A 27860-nucleotide genomic window follows, 5' to 3' on the forward strand; every position below is an offset into this window, starting at 1 on the left:
CACATGATAGCTTTTGGTGTTGCAGTTATGAGGTATCTCAAATGATACAGCAACAGTGCAAAGCATTAGAAGACTGGCATTACATAAGTTTATTACTTGTTATTGAAGGAGCACCACCTATGCGGTGAAATTTACAGTATATTGGTGGGAAGGTGAGTGTTGTTACATATGTATTTATGCCTTGACTTTGTTTTTCTTATTTTGTTAGAGACCCTCTGGGACAAACCCAGGTAGCAGATGTTGCTGAACATGAAGCTGTGGTGAGTATTCTGTATGCAGAACACAACAAATGAGACATACTTAGCTCTGGAGACACAACTACAAATTGAGGAGACTGGGCAGTCTAATGGTCTGGAATCCCTACAGATTTTATTTTTTTCTCCAGCCGTCTGGAGTTTTTTTTTTCTGTCCACTCTGGCCATTGGACATTACTCTTATTCTATGTTAATTAATGTTGACTTATTTTATTTTCTTATTGTGTCTTTTATTTTTCTATTCTTTATTATGTAAAGCACTTTGAGCTACTGTTTATATGAAAATGTGCTATATAAATAAATGTTGTTGTTGTTGATCTATCAGTGTGTTTAAATGCACACCCATAATTGGATTAAGGTGAATAACCCGATTAAGGGAGAAACCTGTGTTTTAAAAATCCACGTTTACATGGGCAAATAATTTTCTGGAGTTCTACTTTGTCAAAGTACAAAAATGTACTCTGCTCAGGACTAAACAGATTTAATTTTCTGAGTCTGTCAGAGTACATGTCTTTTAAGTCCTGGGATGCACCTGGTTGTTCTCCTCTGCTTGGTTTAAAGTGCCGCTATGTCTTTCTTGTAGTGTGGTGACCAGAACTGCACAAAATACTCCAGATATGTGGTCTTATTAATGTAGTATATAGTCTGAGACAATTACCAATTAATGTAATGTTCATGTAGTTCAGACAAAGGAATACTCCGAGAGAATTTGCACAAATACTGGGATAATGCTTACATTTTACATGGATAATGGCCAGACCAGGTATTGCTGTGGGGTTTTTGGAGCTGTGGTTTATCTAGACAGCCTTATTTGTACTTATTTATTGTATGTTGATTAATTCATTTAGTAGATCTGGATTGTGGGCACTATAGACTGTTCAGCAATAATTGTTATATAGTGCATTGAAAACTTACATTTTTTTTCACTGAACCCTGATGGTGAACTGAACCCTACCTCCTAGTTGTTGTGAATGCAATTACCTGGAACGGGACTGAGAAGATTAGTAAACGCCAAATCCAGTTGGAGGTTATCATTCAGTTATTTATTTTTGTAGTGTCTTTCACAACAAGTTATATCACTAAAGAATGTAAAATAAACCAGTGTAGAAGTTATAGTGAGAACAATGCTAATCTCTAAGGGTGCCACTGAGCCTTAGAATAGACATCTGTATCCTCAGGGTAATACTCGGCAACAAACATGACAGATCAAGCTACAGTTTTATTTTCTTAAGTACTGTATCAGACCATGAAGACAGGCACAAATATTATACTTTATATCTATGAGCAACTTTATATTTTGATTGAAAGGTGGTTAGAAGTGTTGCCTCACACCTCTAAACTCTTGGCTTAAAATCCCACCTAGGTGCTGTGTGTGTGTGTGTGGAGGTATACTGCCAGGATTGGCTCCTACCCCTGTGACTCTGAATTGGAATGTGGTTCACTAATGGATAGATGAACCAGTACCAGTCACATTCTTAAATTTTAAAGGGGTTTTCATTAATCCACACAAAACATGGATTTACATTTAGTCCCATGTTCTGTTATTCTAAGCAGACTAAGGCTATGAATGCCATAGTAAATCTCAAAGAGCTTCTATTTTTCCTTCAGTACATCTCTCTTCAATATACTTCTTACTGTTTTCCGGGTATTTCACATCATTCTTGTGTATGAAATCTTCCTATTAATTTTGAAATTGTGTTTACTGAAAAAAGTTCTTTAGAGAATAAAACCTCCTTGATTTTCCACACCTTTCTACTTTAATGCAAATATTCTGCAACAGCGCACCAAACTGTAACATGCTAACTGTGCCAGGGAGTCTGATGAAGTTCATGAGGGTTGGTTTCAGCCCAGTAGCGAAAGTTTTGCTTATTTACGCAACCATTCAAATGGAAATGTTCCTCGTCGCTGCACTGGACGATGGCATCTCGATGAATGGTTTGCAGATTGTTCACGCACAACTCTCTACAGATCTCAGTCTTTCCCAGTGTGTTTCGGCACTACCATCATTTTGTATGGATGGAGAGTAAGGTCCTCATGCAAAATCCTCCTTAAAGATGTGTTGAAAATGCCTAAGGCAGAAGTAGGTTTGTGCACTGAATGTCTAGGAGACTGCAAAATTGATGCCCTTACAGCTTGGATGTTTTCAGGTGCTCATACAGTCAGAGGACGGTCTGGAGATTTACTATTCAATTAGTCTTTATAAATTTAGCTACCCACTGAAGAATTGTTTTTCGATTTGGAATGTCACCATTAGGAGGAATGTTGAAGTGCATTTGGAGGGCGTGTTGCGTAGTGATGATGGATTTGTTGTTTTAAAGAATTCTTCGATAGCAAAAGCACAATGCGCACTGGACCAAGGCATGTTGCCGGCTGAAAAGTATAAGTAGTCGCCTATGAAAGGGTCATTGCCTCTACCAATGACCTTGAGAAATGTGTTACTTCTTTTTGGCTCACGCTGTATGTGTGTGTGTATATATATATATATATATATATACATACACACACACACGGTGTCCTCCACTATTATTGGCACCCCTTTCAAAAATTAGTAACGGTTAGAATAAAATCATTGCTTGCTGAAGAACCATCATCTTCCACTGAAAAAATGGCAAACATCTGACTTTTAATTGAAACTAGTTCTTTCAAAGAAAAACAAAGCCCTCATCAAGAAATAAATATTTTTAACAAAAACACATGTGCCACAATTATTGGCAGAGTATAGCATCAACTCAGTGAAACTTAAGGGATATTGATCTGGTCAGTTAAATAGCATAGGGAGTTGTTAATCAGTTTCAGCTGCTTTGGTGTTAATGAAATTAACAACAGGTGCACTAGATGGGCAACAATGAAGCAAACCCCAAAACAGGAATGGTTTAACAGGTGAAGGCCACTGACATTTTCCCCTCCTCATCTTTTCTGACTGTTTTTTCACTAGTTTTTCATTTGGCTACAGTCAGTGTCACTACTTGTAGAATGAGGCAATACCTGGACCCTACAGAGGTAGCCCAACTTCTTCAGGATGGCACATCAATACGTGCAATTGCCAGAAGGTTTGCTGTGTCTCCCTGCACAGTCTCAAGGGCTTGGAGGAGATTCTAGGAGATAGGCAGTTACTCTAGGAGAGCTGGACAGGGTCGTAGAATTTCCTTAACCCATCAGCAGGACTGGTATCTGCTCCTTTGGGCAAGGAGGAACAGGATGAGCACTGTCAGAGCCCTATAAAATGACCTACATCAAGCCACTGGTACAATACAATACAATACATTTTATTTTTGTATAGCCCAAAATCACACAGGAAGTGCTGCAGTGGGCTTTAACAGGCACTGCCTCTTGACAGCCCCCCAGCCTTGACTCTCAAAGAAGACAAGAAAAAACTCCCAAAAACCCTTTTAGGGAAAAATAGAAGAAGCCTCGGAAAAGGCAGTTCAAAGAGAGACCCCTTTCCAGGTAGGTTGGGTGTGCAGTGGATGTCAAAAGAAGGGGGTCAATACAATACAATACAATACACAAAACAGAACAAATCCTTAATACAGCATAAAATAAAAATTTTAGAAGTACGGTTTTAACAGTAGATGATATCATATATTAAGATTTGGATATTTTTAGAGTCCTGGAGACCTCATCCATCTAAGCTGCCTCCCCCATTTGGCCATTCCACGGCTGAAACAGTGCTGGGCCAGCCAATCCGAAAGGACCCCTCTTTCCCATGATTCCTGTGATCCTCCATCAGGGATGACTTTACCATAGGCAGGCAAACAACTTGGCAGGTGGGCCGTGGCACCAAGTGCCACATTTGAGTACCGAGAAAGAAACAGAATAGGTGAGGGTTAGTATCCAATTATAACTATCATATTACTTATGCTTTAGTGCTAATGACTAACAACAGAGATGCAGTATGTACAGTTAATCAGCAGCTCTAGTCAGGATATGCTAAACTGAAGTTAAGCTGAGACCAAAGGGGCATCTCTTATAGTAGCAGGCCAACCACTCCACAGTTTAGGGGCCCTGTAACTAAAAGCTCGACCTCCCACTGTTATTTTATTAATCCTTGGAATCCTAAGCAGACCGGCATCTTGAGATCTTAATGTGCGCTCAGGTTTGTAAGTCATGATAAGTTCAGACAAGTAAGCCGGACCTTGGCCATTTAATGCTTTATATGTTAAAAGGAGGATTTTGAAATCTGCCCTAAACTTAACTGGGAGCCAGTGTAAGGATTTAAGAACTGGAGTTATGTGTTCATATTTTCTTGTTCTTGTAATAATTCTTGCAGCCGCATTTTGGATTAACTGGAGGCTGTATAGAGAACAGTTTGAACAGCCAGTGAACACCGCATTGCAGTAGTCAATCCTACTAGAGATAAATGCATGAATTAATTTCTCACAATCCTGTTTATTTAGAAAGTGCCTTAATTTCCTAACATTTTTAAGATGGAAGAACATGTTTTGGACAACTTTGTAATATGTGCTTTAAATGACATGCTAGAGTCAAAGATAACTCCTAGATTGCGGGCTGATTCAGTAAAATTAATTGGGATTCCAACTGAGTTAAATGATGACAAAATATTGTTGTGATCAGCGTCATTCCCTCCAACAATTAACATCTCTGTTTTATCTGTATTTAAAGACAAGTAGTTCTCATTCATCCATTCCTTTAATTCACTAACACAACTAATTAAAGACAACATCGGAGAAACTTCATTTGATTTAAATGAAAGGTATAACTGGGTGTCATCTGCATACAAGTGAAAATTAACATTATGTTTCCTAATGAGAGATCCCAGTGGAAGCATGTAAAGTGAAAACAGTACAGGTCCCAGTACTGAGCCCTGCGGACACCATATTGAACTTCTGTGTATAATGATGGAGTACTGTCAGCACATTTCTGTACATATTGGAATCGATTTGATAAATAAGAACTGAACCAAGCGAGCACGGGGCCTGTAAGCCCAACATCATTTTCTAGCCTGTGCAGTAAAATAGAATGGTCAATGGTGTCAAATGCTGCACTTAAGTCCAACAACATAATTACAGTGGAGTTTCCTTCATCAGAGGATATCAGAATGTCATTTACAACCCGTGTTAGTGCCGTTTCTGTACTATGACCAGTGCGAAAGCCAGACTGGAATTTCTCAAATAAATTGTAATGCGTAAGGTGTGACTGAAGCTGACTGGCGACTACTTTTCTAGTATTTTAGAGAGAAATGGTAAATTTGAAATAGGCCTATAGTTATTTAGTATGTGTGGGTCTAGGTCTGACTTTTTAAGTAAAGGTTTAATGACTGACACTTTTAGTGCATCAGGTACTGTGCCATGCAATAATGAACTATTGATAATGTTTAGAATAAGCACTGCAAGAACATCCATTGCACTTTTTACTAGTTTTGTTGGCACTGGATCTAGGGAACAAGTAGTGGGCTTCATTTTAGTAATTAAAGTTAAGACTTCCTGCTCAGTTACAGGATTAAAATTATTAAAGTGCTGAATGCAATGTGAGACAGGGTCTGCTAAGCTAGTATTTGGTTTGTACTGTGATGCTGAGATCTGGGATCTTATATTTTTAATTTTCTCATTGAAGAAGTTCATAAAGTCTGTACTGCTAATATCTGTTGGTATTTTGCACTGTTGATCTGAATTCCCATTTGTTAATTTAGCCACTGCTCTAAAAGTACCCTAGGGTAGATTTTTATTATTGCTATCTATTAATGTAGAATAGTATTCTGAGCGAGCTTTAAAGAGGGCTTTTTATATTTATTAACACTCTCTGTCCATGCAATTTGAAAGACATGTAGCTTTGTTGTTCTCCATCTGCGCTCCAGTTTTCGACACTCTAATTTAAGAGCTCGAGTGTTTTCATTAAACCAGGGAGAGTTTCTATGTGCTTTGATCACTTTTGTTTTAGGGGAGCCACTGTGTCCAGAGCATCTCTCAAGGTCACATTATAATGTGATGTTAGCTGATCTAAATTGTTTTCCACGTTTACATTTGATGTTAACTATATCACTAAAGAATGTAAAATAAACCAGTGTAGAAGTTATAGTGAGAACAATGCTAATCTCTAAGGGTGCCACTGAGCCTTAGAATAGACATCTGTATCCTCAGGGTAATACTCGGCAACAAACATGACAGATCAAGCTACAGTTTTATTTTCTTAAGTACTGTATCAGACCATGAAGACAGGCACAAATATTATACTTTATATCTATGAGCAACTTTATATTTTGATTGAAAGGTGGTTAGAAGTGTTGCCTCACACCTCTAAACTCTTGGCTTAAAATCCCACCTAGGTGCTGTGTGTGTGTGTGTGGAGGTATACTGCCAGGATTGGCTCCTACCCCTGTGACTCTGAATTGGAATGTGGTTCACTAATGGATAGATGAACCAGTACCAGTCACATTCTTAAATTTTAAAGGGGTTTTCATTAATCCACACAAAACATGGATTTACATTTAGTCCCATGTTCTGTTATTCTAAGCAGACTAAGGCTATGAATGCCATAGTAAATCTCAAAGAGCTTCTATTTTTCCTTCAGTACATCTCTCTTCAATATACTTCTTACTGTTTTCCGGGTATTTCACATCATTCTTGTGTATGAAATCTTCCTATTAATTTTGAAATTGTGTTTACTGAAAAAAGTTCTTTAGAGAATAAAACCTCCTTGATTTTCCACACCTTTCTACTTTAATGCAAATATTCTGCAACAGCGCCAAACTGTAACATGCTAACTGTGCCAGGGAGTCTGATGAAGTTCATGAGGGTTGGTTTCAGCCCAGTAGCGAAAGTTTTGCTTATTTACGCAACCATTCAAATGGAAATGTTCCTCGTCGCTGCACTGGACGATGGCATCTCGATGAATGGTTTGCAGATTGTTCACGCACAACTCTCTACAGATCTCAGTCTTTCCCAGTGTGTTTCGGCACTACCATCATTTTGTATGGATGGAGAGTAAGGTCCTCATGCAAAATCCTCCTTAAAGATGTGTTGAAAATGCCTAAGGCAGAAGTAGGTTTGTGCACTGAATGTCTAGGAGACTGCAAAATTGATGCCCTTACAGCTTGGATGTTTTCAGGTGCTCATACAGTCAGAGGACGGTCTGGAGATTTACTATTCAATTAGTCTTTATAAATTTAGCTACCCACTGAAGAATTGTTTTTCGATTTGGAATGTCACCATTAGGAGGAATGTTGAAGTGCATTTGGAGGGCGTGTTGCGTAGTGATGATGGATTTGTTGTTTTTAAAGAATTCTTCGATAGCAAAAGCACAATGCGCACTGGACCAAGGCATGTTGCCGGCTGAAAAGTATAAGTAGTCGCCTATGAAAGGGTCATTGCCTCTACCAATGACCTTGAGAAATGTGTTACTTCTTTTTGGCTCACGCTGTATGTGTGTGTGTATGTATATGTATATATATATATATATATATATATATATATATATATATATATATATATATATATATATATATATACACACACACGTGTCATCCACTAATATTGGCACCCCTTTCAAAAATTAGTAACGGTTAGAATAAAATCATTGCTTGCTGAAGAACCATCATCTTCCACTGAAAAAATGGCAAACATCTGACTTTTAATTGAAACTAGTTCTTTCAAAGAAAAACAAAGCCCTCATCAAGAAATAAATATTTTTAACAAAAACACATGTGCCACAATTATTGGCAGAGTATAGCATCAACTCAGTGAAACTTAAGGGATATTGATCTGGTCAGTTAAATAGCATAGGGAGTTGTTAATCAGTTTCAGCTGCTTTGGTGTTAATGAAATTAACAACAGGTGCACTAGATGGGCAACAATGAAGCAAACCCCAAAACAGGAATGGTTTAACAGGTGAAGGCCACTGACATTTTCCCCTCCTCATCTTTTCTGACTGTTTTTTCACTAGTTTTTCATTTGGCTACAGTCAGTGTCACTACTTGTAGAATGAGGCAATACCTGGACCCTACAGAGGTAGCCCAACTTCTTCAGGATGGCACATCAATACGTGCAATTGCCAGAAGGTTTGCTGTGTCTCCCTGCACAGTCTCAAGGGCTTGGAGGAGATTCTAGGAGATAGGCAGTTACTCTAGGAGAGCTGGACAGGGTCGTAGAATTTCCTTAACCCATCAGCAGGACTGGTATCTGCTCCTTTGGGCAAGGAGGAACAGGATGAGCACTGTCAGAGCCCTATAAAATGACCTACATCAAGCCACTGGTACAATACAATACAATACAGTTTATTTTTGTATAGCCCAAAATCACACAGGAAGTGCGCAATGGGCTTTAACAGGCCCTGCCTTTGACAGCCCCCAGCCTTGACTCTCTGAGAAGACAAGGAAAAACTCCCAAAAAACCTTGTAGGGAAAAATGGAAGAAACCTCGGAAAGGCAGTTCAAAGAGAGACCCCTTTCCAGGTAGGTTGGGTGCAGTGGGTGTCAAAAGTAGGGGTCAATACAATACAATACACACAACAGAACAATTCCTTAATACAGCATAAAATAAAAATTTTAGAAGTACGGTTTAACAGTAGATGATATCATAATTAGGTTTGGATATTTTTAGAGTCCTGGAGACCTCATCCATCTAGCTGCCTCCCCATTTGGCCATGCCACGGCTGAAACAGTGCTGCTCGATGAAAGGACCCTCTTTCCCATGATTCCTGTGATCCTCCATCAGGGATGACTTTACCATAGGCAGGCAAACAACTTGGCAGGTGGGGCGTGGCACCCAATGCCACATTTGGGTACCGAGAAAGAAACAGAATAGGTGAGGGTTAGTATTCAAATATAATTATCATGTTACTTATGTTTAGTGCTAATGACTAACAACAGAGATGCAGTATGTACAGTTAATCAGCAGCTCTAGTCAGGATATGCTAAACTGAAGTTTGAAGCTGAGACCAAGGGGCATCTCTTATGGAAGCAGGAAGACCATTCCACAGTTTAGGGGCCCTGTAACTAAAAGCTCGACCTCCCACTGTTATTTTATTAATCCTTGGAATCCTAAGCAGACCGGCATCTTGAGATCTTAATGTGCGCTCAGGTTTGTAAGTCATGATAAGTTCAGACAAGTAAGCCGGACCTTGGCCATTTAATGCTTTATATGTTAAAAGGAGGATTTTGAAATCTGCCCTAAACTTAACTGGGAGCCAGTGTAAGATTTAAGAACTGGGTTATGTGTTCATATTTTCTTGTTCTTGTAATAATTCTTGCAGCGCATTTTGGATTAACTGGAGGCTGTATAGAGAACAGTTTGAACAGCCAGTGAACACCGCATTGCAGTAGTCAATCCTACTAGAGATAAATGCATGAATTAATTTCTCACAATCCTGTTTATTTAGAAAGCGCCTTAATTTCCTAACATTTTTAAGATGGAAAACATGTTTTGGACACTTTGTAATATGTGCTTTAAATGACATGCTAGAGTCAAAGATAACTCCTAGATTGCGGGCTGATTCAGTAAAATTAATTGGGATTCCAACTGAGTTAAATGATGACAAAATATTGCTGTGATCAGCGTCATTCCCTCCAACAATTAACATCTCTGTTTTATCTGTATTTAAAGACAAGTAGTTCTCATTCATCCATTCCTTTAATTCACTAACACAACTAATTAAAGACAACATCGGAGAAACTTCATTTGATTTAAATGAAAGGTATAACTGGGTGTCATCTGCATACAAGTGAAAATTAACATTATGTTTCCTAATGAGAGATCCCAGTGGAAGCATGTAAAGTGAAAACAGTAAAGGTCCCAGTACTGAGCCCTGCGGACACCATATTGAACTTCTGTGTATAATGATGGAGTACTGTCAGCACATTTCTGTACATATTGGAATCGATTTGATAAATAAGAACTGAACCAAGCGAGCACGGGCCTGTAAGCCCAACATCGTTTTCTAGCCTGTGCAGTAAAATAGAATGGTCAATGGTGTCAAATGCTGCACTTAAGTCCAACAACATAATTACAGTGGAGTTTCCTTCATCAGAGGATATCAGAATGTCATTTACAACCCGTGTTAGTGCCGTTTCTGTACTATGACCAGTGCGAAAGCCAGACTGGAATTTCTCAAATAAATTGTAATGCGTAAGGTGTGACTGAAGCTGACTGGCGACTACTTTTCTAGTATTTTAGAGAGAAATGGTAAATTTGAAATAGGCCTATAGTTATTTAGTATGTGTGGGTCTAGGTCTGACTTTTTAAGTAAAGGTTTAATGACTGACACTTTTAGTGCATCAGGTACTGTGCCATGCAATAATGAACTATTGATAATGTTTAGAATAGGCTGCAAGAACATCCATTGCACTTTTACTAGTTTTGTTGGCACTGGATCTAGGGAACAAGTAGTGGGCTTCATTTTAGTAATTAAAGTTAAGACTTCCTGCTCAGTTACAGGATTAAAATTATTAAAGTGCTGAATGCAATGTGAGCAGGGTCTGCTAAGCTAGTATTTGGTTTGTACTGTGATGCTGAGATCTGGGATCTTATATTTTTAATTTTCTCATTGAAGAAGTTCATAAAGTCTGTACTGCTAATATCTGTTGGTATTTTGCACTGTTGATCTGAATTCCCATTTGTTAATTTAGCCACTGCTCTAAAAGTACCCTAGGATTTTTATTATTGCTATCTATTAATGTAGAATAGTATTCTGAGCAGCTTTAAAGAGGGCTTTTTATATTTATTAACACTCTCTGTCCATGCAATTTGAAAGACATGTAGCTTTGTTGTTCTCCATCTGCGCTCCAGTTTTCGACACTCTAATTTAAGAGCTCGAGTGTTTTCATTAAACCAGGGAGAGTTTCTATGTGCTTTGATCACTTTTGTTTTTAGGGGAGCCACTGTGTCCAGAGCATCTCTCAAGGTCACATTATAATGTGATGTTAGCTGATCTAAATTGTTTTCCACGTTTACATTTGATGTTAACTGATCTAAATGGTTTTCCACAATTACACTCGACTTACTCAAGGTATCTATAAATTTTGAAGCAGAATTACAATCTAGATGTCGCACTGTCTTTGTTTTAATCTGGGAGTGTGTTGGCAAGGGCAGAACTAAATCAAATGTAATTAAGAAGTGATCGGAAATAACTACATTTAATGGAGTAATATTTAAATTTTGAATTTCAACTTTGTAAGTTATAATTAAATCTAATGTGTGGTTATGATTATGAGTTGGACCTTTGACAATCTGACAAAATCCTACTGAATTTAACAAATAAGTAAAACATTTGCTAAAAGTGTCAGTTTCCACATCAATGTGTACATTAAAATCCCCATCAGAACTACGTGATCATAATTTATAGCCAAATCAGACAGAAGGTTGCTAAATTCAGTCATGAACAATGAATATGGCCCTGGTGGTCTGTAGACTAGCACTATAATTGTGTTGGAATCTGTTTTAATATTTAAAATGAATGCCTCAAAGGATGTAAAGTTGCCTAAATTTTTAGGAGTGATTTGCATTTTGTTACAATGAATTATTCCAAGGCCTCCTCCTCGACCAGAATCTCTAGACTTATGAAGGAACGAGTATCCATCTGGTGACGCCTCAGCTAGGGAACAGTGTCACATTTACTAAGCCAGGTTTCAGTAAGAAGACACAGATCAGATTTTGTACTTAATATATATCATTTACCAAAACAGCTTTAGTGCCAAGAGAGCGAATGTTGAATAAACAGCATTTAAAACTGCATGGTTCTTTCTGAACTGCTGATATATTTTTTGTTTTAATTTGAATTAAATTTCTATTACAGATGCCCTGGTGGAGGTCTGGTTTTATCCCTTGGTCTAATTATACACCTTATTTTTGGTTATCAATTAATTTATGGTTTGTATCAAGACTAAATTTACTGGATGCCCCACAACAGGGATTATGGGTAACAGCTTCAGGAAAATAACAGGTGGGATAAACAACAGCCTGTGATTTAAGATCACATGACTGCGGCCTGGATGGTGCTCTAATCAGTCAACCAGGCAGTTTTGCTGCCATATTTTGGGATAATACATAAGATCCCTCCAGTTAGGATGAAGACCATCTCTTCTGAAAAATCCAGGCCTTTCCCAAAAATCATCCCAATTGTTCACAAATGCTATGCTTTTATTTGCACACCAGGTTTCTAGCCAGCAGTGAAAGGAATGCAATCTGCTATAAATCACATCCCTCTATATAATCTTGGTAAGGGACCAGATACAATTAAATTCCGACATTTTGTTTTAGCTTTGGTGCATAGAGAGATGAAGTTCCTTTTAATACCTCAGATTGCTGTAAATAAATATCATTAGTGCCGACATGCAGCAATAAGGTAGATACTTCATGTCGGCAACACGGTCCAATGCGCCTTTATGCCAGAAATCTTGGCCCCTGCAAGGCACTTAACATTAACTGCTGGTTTAACATAGTTTGGAATTCTAACATTCCGCACTATGGAATCGCCAATTATGAGCACTTTATTATTCTCAGTTTCCACAGGCAGCTGCGGAGAGCTGAGAACCTGTTCTGGGTCCGAATTGGTGACCTGGGTGCTGGGGACTACATTTTGGATTCTTAGACCCCCGTCTTACTGTTACCCTGTGGCTGAATTGGTGCTGCTGACTTTGGCTGCACACTGACTACAGTGGGACCTGGAGAGACTGGAGCAGAATCAGATGTAGCCAAATTGTCTAAACAAACCGAGTCGATCCAATTTTCGGTTTGCCTAATCGCTATCAGATTCCTAACACGGTCCTCCAGTTTGCGTATTTTCCCGACCAACTCTAAATTAACTAAACATTTTGGCAGGTGAAGCTATCTGCACTGTCGGCCGGAAAACCTGAGCTGTACATACTGCAGGACACACAACATATAAACGTGCCCTCGATGGGCAGAGAGCAGATAGAACTTACATTAAATTTGAAGTCATCTTTGCCGTTTTTAGGTGCTTTGCTTTCGTGTTCAGCTGAATCACTAAGAGACCGTCTGCTTTAAGTTTCCACCACCCGCTGAGCGATCGACTTTAATTTCTCACTGATGGTTATTTCTACTGGTCAGCTGCCGGCTTTACTTCAGAGGAACTTGCTTGGGTATTTGCGAAGGGCTACGTGCCTGTGGGAGACGCCGCCGCTCTCTGCTTCCGCTTGCTGCTCCGCTCTGTGCTTCTGCTCGCTGCTCCGCTCTGTGGTGTGAATGTCTCCAACCAAACAATCAGAAGCGGACTTCATGAGGGTGGCCTGAGGGTCTGATGTCCTTTAGTGGCCCCTGTGCTCACTGCCCGGCATCGTGGAGCTCGATCGGCATTTGCCATAGAATACCAGAATTGGCAGGTCGAACACTGGCACCCTATACTTTTCACAGATGAGAGCAGGTTCACCCTAAGCACATGTGACAGATGTGAAAGGGTATGGAGAAGCCATGGAGAACGTTATGCTGCCTGTAACATCATTCAGTATGACTGGTTTGGTGGTGGGTCATTGATGGTCTGGGGAAGCATATCCATGGAGGGACGCACAGAGCTCAACAGGCTAGACAATGGCACCTTGACTCCCATTAGGTATCAGGATGAAATCCTTGGACCCATTGTCGGAACCTTTTCTGGTCCAGTGGGTCCTGGGTTCCTCCTGGTGCACGACATTGCCTGGCCTCATGTGGCGAGAGTATGCAGCAGTTCCAGGAGGATTAAAGAATTGATACCATTGACTGACCCCCCCACTCGCCTGACCTAAATCCAATAGAACAGCTCTGTGACCTTATGTTTCGGTCAATCCGACAACGCCGCCTTGCACCTTAGACTGTCCAGGAGGTCAGTGATGCCCTGGTGCAGATCTTGGAGGAGATCCCCCAGGACACCATCTGTTGTCTCATGAGGAGCATGCCCCGATGTTGTGAGGCACACATACAAGTGCGTGGGGGCAATACAGACTATTGAGTACGATTTTGAGTTGTTGCAATGAAATTTCAGCAAAATGGACTAGTCTGCTGCATTGTTTTTTCACTTTGATTTTCGGGGTGTCTTTGAATTCAGCTCTCTGTAAGGTTGATAATTTTCATTTCCATCAAATGATGTGGCATCATTTCGTTCCTAAAATATATATATATGAACGCGCGCTAAGAAGATGCGGTGATAACAGCTGCTGTCTTGCTGCTGCTGGCGAGTTGCGTGCTCTGCTTGTCGCGGTGCACGTCGATCATTTAAAAGCCTGTATAGCAGCTGTCCTCTTGCTCTTGCCACTTCGCGTTTCTGCCGCTAGCGTTGTGAAATGGGCTGAATGCACGCTAAGGAGATCCGGTCAGATCATCTGCTGGCTTGCTGCTGCTCCTTTGGCGAGCTGCGTGTTCTGCTTGTCATTGTTTTAAGAGCTGGGAGCACATAAAGTGTGTCTGCCAAAAGCATTTCAACAACTGCTAGGTTAGATATCTGAACTTGTTTTAAATTGTTTGTAAGTAGGGCGTGACATGCAAAAGTCATTATCTCATGGGTTTTGCTTCCTAAGGTTGTAATGTCTAGTCTTGTGTGACGTCAGGTGTCAAGTGTCTCTCTGAGATGATCACGTCTCGCGTGTTGTCAAAGTGTCTCTCCAAGAAGTGTCTCTCCAAGATGATCACGTCTCAATCGCTTCGCTCATCCCCCGCCGTATACGTGTTACGCTCCTGCCACTTTGCGTCTCTCCCGCTCGCGTTGTGAAAGAAGGGTAGCTGAACGATTGCTTTGCTCAACCCCCCCAGAGGCGATCATTTAAAAGCCTGTACAGCAGCTGTCCTTTTGTCTCACTGCCTTGTCTCGCATGATGTTAAAGTGTCTCTCGCATGTTGTCAAATTGTCTTCTGAGAAGATTACGTCTCGTCTCCCTCCCAACATTTCCCAAGATTTTTTTTTTTTATAACAGAGAGATGTATGTGTATGTGTGTATGTGTGTGTATGTGTGTGTGTGTGTGTGTGTGTATGTATGTATCTGAATTTTTGTGTGTCAGGATGCATATTTTGAATTGTTGTGTGTTATATATACATATTCCTACTGTGATTTTGTGATGTAGCAGTTTTTTTAGGGAGAGGTACCCCCCCCCCCCACCACCATCTGCTGGCAAAAGCCAAAAATGCACTCTCTTCACTACTGCGTGATTGTGATATGCACAGATGGCAACAAACACAGAGTTGCCACGCCTGCCAACTGTCTCGTATTTCAGAAGCTCCTGTCACCTTGCAAAGACTTTACTCCCCATATCGATTGCTTTTACTTTGAAAGTCAAATTGAGCATCTTGTGAATGCTTGTTTCAGGAACTGAAGCTGACATTTGAATTCATGGCAGTGGATTTGTGCAGACGGATTTTGCTCTGCCTTCCAAAGTTTAAATGTCAAGTAAAATGCCTCAGGCCCTAAGAGCTGTTTGCTATTAAAACCCTTGAAAAAACATGTCATACTCCTTTCTACCTGCCAGCTCACTTGGGAGATTGAAATGTGTATTAAAACAGAAGCTAGAATAGCCGTCCATCCCTTGTCAGCACTGCTTATTGAAGCCATGGCCAATCATACAGGTGTAATGTCTAAAATTAATTTTCATTGCTCTGAGTGTCATTATTAATGTTTGTTGCAATGTGGGCTTGTGTTTCTATGAGAATGTAACCTCATTGGAATATTGTGGTATTACCAGCGAGCACTTTGGTGAGATCTCAAGATGTGTGAAACAGGCACACAGAGTTTTCATATCAGTTTAAATGCTTTCTGTTGTTGGCAATAAAAGGAAAGGATTACTGTGTATGTCGAGCTGTGTTTGTAAGCTTTATTTCAGGGTATTACCTGCACTATGTTCAGACTGACTTTAAGCAAGACTTGCTCTGTTAAAAAATAAAACAGGTATTCTCTTATCATTGATGCATAGTTACTTTAACTGTAAAATATATTTTTTTAATAATGATATTCTAGCATTACCTGCTCTTTGGGTACATTATAATTAGTACATGCTGGCTAGCTTGTTAATGCCAGAAACTTTGTGAGAGGAACTCAGTTCTTTTCTTTAGGCTCTAATGGTCCTCGAGCAGCGATAAAACCCATTGGAGGCCAGTTCTTTGTATTAAAATGCATAGGAAGAAGCGATGAAACATGATTTGTGACCCGAGTGATTGCATGCTTTTCCATCTCATCAGGAGAAGACCCCCCTCCCCCCTTCCCTGACAGTTGGAAGTCACTCTCTGTCTCATCTGCAATCATAACTCTTTCCCCTTGAGGAATGTTTCAATTAGGTGCACAATTGCCTTGGCAGGGCCCTGGGGACCCCTTCTCATAGCTGCCTCAATCAGTATCTCCTAATCATCTTGGCCCCCTCTCCTTCAGAAAGGGGCATCTGTGGCGATTGTGTGGACATTGAGAGGTACAAAACAGCAGCAGAAAGGCTGTATTGCATATCAGTTCTTCAAAGACACCTACCCACATGCAGAGTAAAGGTATTAAAGGTGCTTACTATACCACATAGGCCTACTGCATGTGTCTTTACAGTAACACCTGAATAAGAAATTTCTTAGGTGAATTATACTCCTATATGAGAATGTTGCTTCTATTTACAAATAAATAGTGACGTTCAAAATGTTAAAAAATGCAATTGAATAATGATTATAGTGTTTGTCTTAATTTTATATACAGTGCAGAAATTTAGTTTTAGAAGTTTACAAAAAGAAAACATGAATTCTGCCTTATCAGTAGGCCATTCAGTTTGGAATTTATTTTGTACGATTACAGCATGCCTTAAGTTGAATCAGTGTCAATAGTCAGTCCTATATATGGCTATAAATGTGCAGAAAACAAGCTCAAAAAAGGAGTGCACCATGTACTGAATGGATTTCATGGGAGGCTGAAAGTGCAAATACTAATTTAGAAGATCAGTGCAGCCAGGTTTCACATATCCAGGAACATTAACTTTACGATTCTATTGTCATAACAACTGAAAGTGTAAAAATGAATTGTTTCTTATCAGCAGATTACATTCGTAATTAAAAGTAGACTCTCTTTTATCCAGAGCAATAATCTTTGCATTTTTTCTATACTGTTAGAGATTTACAAGCTGATACTCAACTTTGTTATCTAAAGATAGGATATTTATGCCAAATTTTGAGTCATTAATTATTTAGTATATTTTAAGAAATTGTGCAAGGACATTTGCCTCAAATGTCTCTGTACAGTTTCTTGCTACAGGTTTTGCTCTCTCTGGGCAAACAAGATCACGATCTTCGATTATGCAGGGCTTTGTTTAAAAATGAAACATAAATCAGGTGTTGAAAGGAGCAGCAATTGAGATGAGAATCTGGTAGCTGCAGTGATAATGTTTGGGAGGGGTTCTACTCTTATATTGATAATACATTGTAATGTTACAATATGACACATCATTCTTCATCCTGCATAATCCAATTCTGGTTTTGGGGTGAGTAGAACCAGTCCCAGGAGCTTTAGGAATAATTCAAGAACCGACTCCAGACAAGGTACAAGTTCATTGAAAGACTCTGTAATACACACAAAGCAAGTTTCTAATCCCAAATTCATTTTGCTCACATGCTCAAATTTGTGTTGTGGAATGGGAAACCAGAGGATTAGGAGGGAAACTAAAACAGTCACAAGATAACTTGGAAAATTCTCAGAGATATCTGCTGCACAAATGATTCAAACCCAGGATGATGAATCCATTGTCTAGCAGTCCTAATCATTGTGTTGTCCCCAGTTAAACTGAAAAGAGGTCCAGCATTGTTATGCTTGAGAGAGACATTTATAAAACTAATCATGCCAAACTCAATCCTAAATTTCTTTAGATAACAAAATTAAGGCAGATATAGGAAGCTTATTTCCCTCATTTGGTACTGTGAATATTGTGGCAAGAATGTGACTTGATTAGGGTTGCTTTGATTGCCAGCAGTGGGATTGAAACCCACACTCTTGTAATTTCTAACTCCTCAGTATTTGTTTACACTCAAGATTGCACACAATTTTTAAACGCCAAAGTGGGAATTCATATATGCAGGCACATTTTATTTTAAATTGAAATTGAGGTTTAATAATTATTGTAAGACCAGATAAATGATTTCAGCCATACAATGAAAGCTCATCACTTGGCTAGACAAGCCAGAGTCCCAGTCAAGTAAGTTTGTCTGCTCTAATGCTTCATTGGAAAATTTTTAAAGAGGATTTTGTAAAGGAGAATGGTGCTTATTGTCCCAAATCCCCTTTATCAGGCAGTCTTGGCAGGACGCCTACAGGCGCAGCAACGTGGCTACTTATCGTCTTAGTGTAAATGGATGATTACATTGTACACTCTGACCAAAGCAAATCGATTAGAAAGAGATGCTCAAATACTGCATGAAACAGAATATGTAGTGGTGGTGACTGACAATTCTAGTCATTTTTATTCTGAGCAGATTATAGGATCTGAAGAGAAATTAATATTAATAATGCAGGATTGATCATTGAAACGAATTGCTCTGACAAATACTGTTAAAGCCTGAATCATAAATTTAAAACCAGAATTCATTGCTGATATTCTTCAAAGGCATTTCAAATCATTTTTTCCTGGTTGAAATTAAAGTAGGTCTATTAAAGGAATTGCTTAGACTACCATGACCCCTGCTGGCAGACATTTACCATGTGGCCTGTCCTGCAGTTAATTACATGCAACTAATTAATCAGTCACCTTTTTATTGTTTTTGTTTTTAAGTGCATTTAGAGATAAGTAATTGCATAACTGATTATTGTATTTTTATTTATGTAGGATGCACAGCAGTTTAATAACAACTGCTAATTTCATACAAAAAGACTGGAGGATTTGTGTTTTTTGAGAATGGACTAAGCAAAGTATATTTTACATCTGTCTTTTCACTGCCTAAGTTCTCAGGGATTTTTCATTTAATATATAAAGGGTTCTGCTGTGTTAGGATTGCAGCGTTTATCAATGTCCTACAACAAATTTGTCAAGGTCTGGAGGCCTGATCAAGGCTTTTCAAAATTGCATGGACAAGTCTACATAGATAACATCTTGCTTAAAATAAAACTGCAAATGAGCAATGTAATATCAGTTAAAATTTTACTTACCAGCAATATCTGAAAGTTGAGGTTAATGGGTAAAATGTTGATTACATGTTAAATACATCTTCATATTGTAAATAATTTTGTATTTCTCTGTTTAGATGGTTTAGAAACCATTTAAAGTTGGAGAATCCACTGAAAATCGATCAGTAACTGATTCCTGAAATATGTTACATAAGTGTCATTGTCATAGGACAACCAAACTGGCACATGAGATATAAAAACTTATATCTTATTGCTTGAGCATTCTTTATTCTGCATTTCTATGTGGTGTCCAGTGTGGCTCAGTTCAGAATAAGAGAACCTGTGAAAGTAAAATGTTTAGGAAAGATGAAAAAATGGCTAACTTTTTGCTTTCTCTGGATTGTAGGAGTTGGAGAATTATCAAACAGCAATGCGTAAAATGGCAGAGGATATCATTGCCCTTCGGAAACATGTTGGGAGCCTGGAGTCACATAACAGTCGGCTGCGCAGTGAACTTAGTTTACATCAGGATCTTGGGAGGACACTATTGGATGACATGGACATTGATGTCATGACTAAGACGGAGATTGCTGACAGAATCAGTAAATTTTGTTTTACCTAAAATTAAATGAAAGTTGTTTTTCATTCACTAGGCGTTTTTTCAAACAAAAACTAACAATGTCTGTATGAGTTGCTTCATTAGAAGGATGACGTTTTTCTGCTCAAAATAACTGGTACTGATCGATACATTTCAAAGGTTGGAAATTATTGACCTTGCAGTCATGACTGGTGTGATCCTCTAATTTAAAATATTCCCTTCTGTCTACAGTAGGTTTGCCTCATACATATATGTAACTATATTGGATGAGGGTATAACAGAAATAGTTTATCTTGCTCAGGAAGAAGAGATGTAATCAGACAAAACAAATGGTTTAGACAACACAAGCTCAAGAAAGAAAGCCTGCTCCAATGTTCTTGAACTTTGTGTTGTCTTGTTCTCTGTGCTCTCCTCACTCTCTGATATGTACTGTAAAATGAATGCAAATTTAGGTATTTATATAAAGGATCATGGCACTCTGTTTAAAGGTGTTGTCACAAAATAGATGAGTACACAATCTCCCACACAAGGCAAATCTAAAGTTTCTGGTTAACCTGAAATCCGTAATTTATATGTGATTACAAATCACAGAAATAGAGGGAGAACAGGCAAACTTCACACAGACAGTGACCTCTCCAGGATTCAATCCCAAGGTCCTGTGCCTTTCAGGTAACTGCAATTACAATTGTGCCACATTATGACTTCAAGTTCAACTTCCGTTAGTGTCTACACTGCTTGCATCAATATGCTGTACAGACACGTTTAAAGTTATTTAAATTCGCTAAGATTAGGTGGAGACCATCATTGTTCAGGCAGTTCCTAGTTGGATTAACATCCAGATTTTGACTGGGCCTTTCTAGAAGGTGTATTTTTTTATCCCCTCAAAAATGCCATTGGCATTATGATTCTTGAAGACAACAATTCAGTTTTCTCCAAATACAATAATATATTTATAATAAAATGTAAATATTGTTCATATCATTGTATAGAATATTCAACCAATTCATTTCTGATTTACCTGTGTGCCTTATGGAATTCATAGTTGAGATTAGTTTTGTTTTATAGCAAGAGAGATAAATATTAGATTTCAGTGAATCAGTGCAGCCGCATCAGTTTTGCAGATGCATTACCAGACCAATATGGGGAAGAGGAAAAATAAGTTCACGGGCAAAGTTTTTCAGTAAAATTAGCTGAAATTAGATTTACAGAGCTGGGTTCTGGATTTGGGGGTTTACTCTCCATTTTAATATGAGGACTTCAGAATAGAGCAACTTATTCTGTGGATAGGTAAGAGCCAGTTGAGGTTTCATTATGCAGTTAGGATGTTGCCCTGGAAATCTCCCACTGGCAGTGACCCATGCACAGCCCAATCTGAAAGTTGGGACACTTTGGTGGGATTATCTCTTTCAATTAGCTTTGAAGCACCTGGGAATCCCTTGAAAGTGCCGGAAAAAGTTGCCAGGGTAAGGCGGCCTCTACTGGCTGGCTTGTCATGTTACCACCATGACTGTCAAAATGAAAGCACTCTGAAAATGAAGTGATTTCTTGTTTCACAAGTGCCTTCATTTTTCCAAGGTCCGATGAAGGCCAGATATGTAAATCACCTAGGCAGCTGTCATCATATGTAGCAGTCAAATGGTATTCCTGCCCTTTTCACCTATTTACTCGGTTTGAAGGATACATTGTTTTAAACAGATCACATTTGTGTTTTATATGCATATTTCTCTGTGCTTTAAAACATCTTGGTACCTTTTTATAGATCTGTCCCCTAACGTAAACCCAGATTTGTTGTGAATGTTAACTTGTCTTCATGAAGGCCTTTTATTAACCAACTGTGTCACTTGACAAAGATTTGTCTGTTTCTCTAAATGTGGGGAACACCTCTAGCGGTGTCCTATGTATGGAATAACTGTTTTATATTTTTAATTAATATATAAAAATGTTTCAATCATGCTTTAACATTGTTTTCCATATCAAAAAAGTTATATACAGTATATATATATATATATATATATATATATATATATATATATATATATATATATATATAATTAATATTAAAAGTCATACTGTAGTATACAGTATATAAAGTAGAAACAGTCTAGGCATTTGAAATAGTATCCAAATGTATGGCACGTATGAACGGGACAGGTAGGAGATTGTGTCATCATAGCTTTGCCCTGTTTTGTTGCAGACAGCTTGAAATGACAGTCCAGATTTATTAAGCAGATTTCAAAGTTAAATATCAGCTGATTTTATATGTGACCACTGTAGTTCCCTCAGTCTGTACTTGCCTAGATTTTAATACTTGGTATTACTTATAAAGAAGTTTGTGCAGTAAAGTTAGACTGAAACCAAAACTTTTTTCTTATTTTTCCTACTTGATTTGTTTTTAATGAGTTCCTGCTTGCTGCCTGTGCTGCCTTTAGATAAGACGGCCCATTCAAATGCTTTTGCAACTTGATAAGCTTGTTGTGATGAATGTGTTATCTCCTGAAGGACAGACCCTGACCTCAAAGCGCTCTTCTCTTACCAGCTGCTTCTGAAGCACACATCGAGCAGTTCAGTGACTCAGCCTTCTTGCTGCTCTGTTTGAAAAATATAATTACTAGCTTCACATTTGCATTTCATTTTTCAGAGACATCTTGCAAAGAGATGTGTTATTAACCATTTTGTCTTTTGGATTAATTTTTTTGCACACTCTTGGTGCAAAGCCAAACTTCATATGCAAATTGCTGGACTCCCTGTTTCAAAATGTAGGCTCTGCACTGTGTAATATAATAATAATAAAAAAAATAATAATACATTTTATTCATATAGCGCCTTCCCCATGCTCAAGGCACTTAAAGAGTCTCATAAAGAAACAGCAGGTATATGTAACTTTGGATACAGATGTTTCCTGAATAGAATATTAAAACAGATAGATACTGTACAGGATATACAGTACATAGGCATTAAATAGAATTAAAGACAATAAACCAGAGTAAAATACTAAATTCAGTACTAAAAGAAAGCCTAGCAAATAACATAATCTGTGATGTAACACACCCAAATTATACTGAGCAACTGAAAAGAGAGGAAGACTTGAAAGAGGAGGCAGAATGTCAGGTTAAGTTAAAAGCCTTCCTGAACAGATTCATTTTAAGTTGATTTTTAAAAGAATGAATGGAGTCAGCTGGCCTAATTACTTTTGGAAGGTCTTTCCAAAGTGTGGGTGCTATACAGCTAAAGGCCCTGACACCCATAGAATGCATGTTAGTATGGAGCACAACAAGACTGCTAGTGGAGGCGAAGCAGGATGGGTTTTATGTGCTCGCTGTTGCTCGTCTGTGTAAGGATACTTCCAGTACAGTTTTGAATCAACTGGAGCTGTGATATAAGATTAGAAGCAGCACCTGCTAGTAGGGAGTTAAAATAATCTATGTTGGATATGGTAAAAGCATTGACAAGTTTTTCAGCATTAGAAAAAGAGAAGAATGAGTGAAAACAGGATATGTTACGGAGGTAAAAGTAGCAAAGTTTCTTAATGTGGTTTATGTAGGCAGAATAAGAAGATAGATAGATACTTTATTAATCCCAAGGGGAAATTCACATACTCCAGCAGCAGCATACTGATAAAAAGTAAACAATATTAAATTAAAGAGTGATAAAAATGCAGGTAAAAACGGACAATAACTTTGTATAATGTTAATGTTTACCCCCCCGGGTGGAATTGAAGAGTCGCATAGTGTGGGGGAGGAACGATTGCCTCAGTCTGTCAGTGGAGCAGAACATTGACAGCAGTCGGTCGCTGAAGCTGCTCCTCTGTATGGAGATGATCCTGTTCAGTGGATGCAGTGGATTCTCCATGATTGACAGGAGCCTGCTCAGCGCTCGTCGCTCTGCCACGGATGTCAAACTGTCCAGCTCCTTGCCTGCAATAGAGCCTGCCTTCCTCACCAGTTTGTCCAGGTGTGAGGCATCCCACTTCTTTATGCTGCCTCCCTAGCACACCACTGCGCAGAATAGGGCGCTCGCCACAACCGTCTGGTAGAACATCTGGAGCATCTTATTGCAGATGTTGAAGGACGCCAGCCTTCTAAGGAAGTGTAGTCGGCTCTGTCCTCTCTTGCACAGAGCATCAGTATTGGCAGTCTAGTCCAATTTATCATCCAGCTGCATTCCCAGGTATTTATAGGTCTGCACCCTCTGCACACAGTCAACTCTGATGATCACGTGGTCTGTGAGGGGCCTGAGCCTCCTAAAATCCACCACCAGCTCCTTGGTTTTGCTGGTGTTCAGGTGTAAGTGGTTTGAGTTGCACCATTTAACAAAGTCCTTGATTAGGTTCTTAATACTCCTCCTCCTGCCCACTCCTGATGCAGCCCATGATAACAGTATCATCAGCGAACTTTTGCATGTGGCAGGACTCAGAGTTGTATTAGAAGTCCGATGTATATAAGCTGAACAGGACTGGAGAAAGTACAGTCCCCTGCGGCGCTCCTGTGTCGCTGACCACAATGTCAGACCTGCAGTTCCCGAGACGCACATACTGAGGTCTGTCTGTAAGATAGTCCACAATCCATGCCACCAGGTTTGAATCTACTCCCATCTCTGTCAGCTTGTCCCTAAGGAGCAGAAGTTGGATGGTGTTAAACGCACTAGAGAAGTCCAGAAACATAATTCTTACAACACCACTGCCTCTGTCCAAGTAGGAGAGAGATCTGTGTAGCATATAGATGATGGCATCCTTCGCTCCCACCTTCTCCTGGTATGCAAACTGTAAAAGGTTGAGGAATCAAAAATGATACTGATTCCTTGCATTAGAAGAAAGTCTGATTAGATCACTGTCAAGAGTGACTAAGAAGGAGCTCATTTTCTTAAGTTGTGCTTTAGTGCCGGTCTGTGGGAGTTCAGTTTTGTTGCAATTTAATTTTTAAGAGTTGTACTCCAGTTTAGACTATTGTATACATCTATGGCGGAGGAAGGGCGGAAGTATCGCACTGCGGTCATCCATGCCTATGGTGCAGGGCGGTCTTTTTCCTATGAGGAAGCAGAGGGAGAAAGTTAATACCCCACCATTCCCTGGCGAGTGGTTTCCCAGGTGCTGCCGAATCAATCGCGGCCTCCTACTGGCGTGCGTGACCACGATCCCCCTTAGCCCAGGACCGTCAGGTGGGGGACCTAACGAGAGGTCGTGAATACGAGAGAGGGCATCGGCATTGGCCTGAAGGGTGCCCGCCGATAAGTGACAGTGAACTTATACGGCTGTAAGTCCAGGAACCACCTGGTGACCCGCGGATTCGACTCTTTGTGCAGGGACATCCACTGAAGTGCAGCTTCATCCTTTATCAAATCCACATAATTAATTTCAGGGTTGTTTTGGCCACAGCCTGGATTAGTAGGCACAAGGCAGGAACAAACCCAGGATGGGTTACACACACATGTGGAGTAGCTACACATACTCATATTATACCAACTTACAGTCACCTTTTAATGTTTTTTGAGATGCAGTGTGAAAACCAGAACATCTGAAGGACATTCCGAGAGTCAGACAGCAAGCAGTGCCAACTAATTACCCAGTGCACATCTTTGGGTTTAGAATATTGCAGGGCTTAGTAAAAGCAAATAGTTTTCTTGTGTATACTGTAGAGTCTTTATGTAAAGCTCCTAGCTGACCAAATAGAAGTCGTAGATGTTAGAAAGTTTTTGCTGGTGGCAGCTTTGGGTGGGATTGGGTATGGTTCTTCAGAAGTTATTGCATCCCATGCTAGAGCCCAAAGACTGTCAAAAGAGGAAGAAGGTTATATCTGTAATCTTAATACTTAACCCAGCCTTGACCACCATGGACTATTAAGAGTCAATGCCTTCACTGTAGAGTAAGAAAGGATTGAAAAGGAGAAAGAAATTATATTCTGCTTACATGCTTAGCAAAAGAGCCTGAGAATTAACTCTCCACCAAAGGATGTGCTAGACAGGGAATCCTGAGCATGAAAAATTATAGCCTTCTCTGCCACTTTAAAATCCAGTGTTCTATCCTAGAAACTAATACTGCATTAGGAGGGACATCAAGGTCCTTGGGAGCTACCTTTTGAACCCCAACTCGATATTCTAGTTATGGCCGTCCTGTGCAGCTCACATGCAGTTTTGAGCCAGAGTTAAATAGTTTGGGGTAAGTCGGCTAATTGTATTCGCTGACTTGAACACTGCTACTTATCTTCTTAGGCACACACAAAGTGATGCTTGAATCTTTGGTTAATGTGAGTGTATGTGTAAGTGCTCGTTTTATGAGGGGGAAGAGGTAGTACAGGTAGCGGATTAATGGGTCTGTAAAAAAAAAAAAATTTGATGTTTTAGATATTATTTGTATGATCACAAATTAATTAATTGGTTTACACAGCTTCTCTGAAGGTCAAACTGGCAACTGAGACATCAGAAGTTAAAGCTCAGAAGGATAAAATCCAGCAGCTACAAAATGAACTAATTCGTGTAAGTACATGGCATGTGTTCAGGAAAAAAAATTAAAAAGTCATCTTTTTGTCTGTTTTCTAGATTATGAAATGATATTTGTGGATAATTGTTTTGTCCACTTTAAAAAAAAAAAAACCTGACCAGTTCATCAAAATTTGATGCAAGCTTATGTTTCCATTTATGGGAAGGCTTTATTACATTTGTATATTTGGGCAACTGTTTTACTGGAAAATATGTTTGAATTATGTTTATGAAAGGAGACCCGGGTTCGCTTCCCGGGTCCTCCCTGCGTGGAGTTTGCATGTTCTCCCCGTGTCTGTGTGGGTTTCCTCCGGGCGCTCCGGTTTCCTCCCACAATCCGAAGACATGCAGGTTTGTTGGTTTGCCGATTTCTAAATTGGCCCTAGTGTGTGCTTGGTGTGTGGGTGTGTTTGTGTGTGTCCTGCGGTGGGTTGGCACCCTGCCCAGGATTGGTTCCTGCCTTGTGCCCTGTGTTGGCTGGGATTGGCTCCAGCAGACCCCCGTGACCCTGTGTTCGGATTCAGTGGGTTAGAAAATGGATGGATGGATGGATGGATGGAAAGTATGTTCAGAGACACAGTCATATATTCTCTTACAAGCATAGCCAATTATTTGTGATTATTGGCAAAGGTTCCCAGCTGCTAAGCTTCTTTCTTTCACTTGAATCATGGAGATTAATCAAAGTTCTTTGTGTCTGTTTGGTTAAATAAAGATAAATATTGATTTGCTACAGAAAAATGACCGGGAAAAAGAGTTGCTGAATCTTCAGAGAGCACACCAGCAGCAGCAGATGGTTCTCCAGAAATACCATGAGCGACTGGCCAAAGTAAAGGGCCTGGAGAGCACAATTCGCCAGCAGGAGAAGGTAGTAGTTTTTGCACAAACACATAGAACATTCTTAGATGATACTTGACAACTAAGCAGGGTTAGTAATAATTACTAATTATAAATACATGTACTATGTATACACCGAACATCTGGGCACATTACATTACTTGAAGGTATGACAATACATCAGAAAGGTTTTATTAAGTGATTATGTGTCTGAAATGTCTTTACTTTCTTTGTCTTTTAATGTCTTATTTTTATTTTTTTATTTTTCTATTCTTTGTTATGTAAAGCACTTTGAGCTACTGTTTGTATGAAAATGTGCTATATAAATAAATGTTGTTGTTGTTACTTTCCCAGTGAAATCCACCCTCATATTCTTGTTTGGAACACATAAACCTCAAACCTGTAATCATATCAAATGCATTAAACATGAAATCCCTGTGCTTAGTGAATTATAATCCACTTTTAACTGTTCCTAAAAAACCATAATAGTACAGAGCAGACTTACACTGCTTACCTTGTTTTTGTGTTGGTGGCTTGCATATAGCAGTTGATGCTGCTGCTGGTAATGTCTTTCTAAATCAGCCACCCAAAACATTGTTTAAAATGTTTCTGCATTATCAGGCCAAATACCTCCTTTAATCTGACTTGCCAATGGGGAGACTATCTGGACAACATGAGTTTCTAAACATTAGGCCAAATAAAGCACAGGTTGATT

At 39.3% G+C, this 27860-nt stretch overlaps 1 protein-coding gene across 2 annotated transcripts in view; it reads left to right on the plus strand.

Annotated features, from left to right (window-relative positions):
• Nucleotides 1–27860, plus strand: part of ccdc33 (coiled-coil domain containing 33) — a 335403-nt gene that overhangs the window by 300421 nt on the left and 7122 nt on the right. For both annotated transcript variants that reach the window (XM_039773700.1, XM_039773702.1), the window contains exons 18-21: nucleotides 209–260; nucleotides 19649–19844; nucleotides 26220–26308; nucleotides 27045–27176. In XM_039773700.1, coding sequence (XP_039629634.1) covers nucleotides 209–260; nucleotides 19649–19844; nucleotides 26220–26308; nucleotides 27045–27176 — 469 coding nt within the window. The remainder of the gene's footprint in view (nucleotides 1–208; nucleotides 261–19648; nucleotides 19845–26219; nucleotides 26309–27044; nucleotides 27177–27860) is intronic.

This window comes from Polypterus senegalus, chromosome 12, assembly GCF_016835505.1.
Source record: "Polypterus senegalus isolate Bchr_013 chromosome 12, ASM1683550v1, whole genome shotgun sequence".
Classification (NCBI taxonomy): Eukaryota; Metazoa; Chordata; class Cladistia; order Polypteriformes; family Polypteridae; genus Polypterus; species Polypterus senegalus.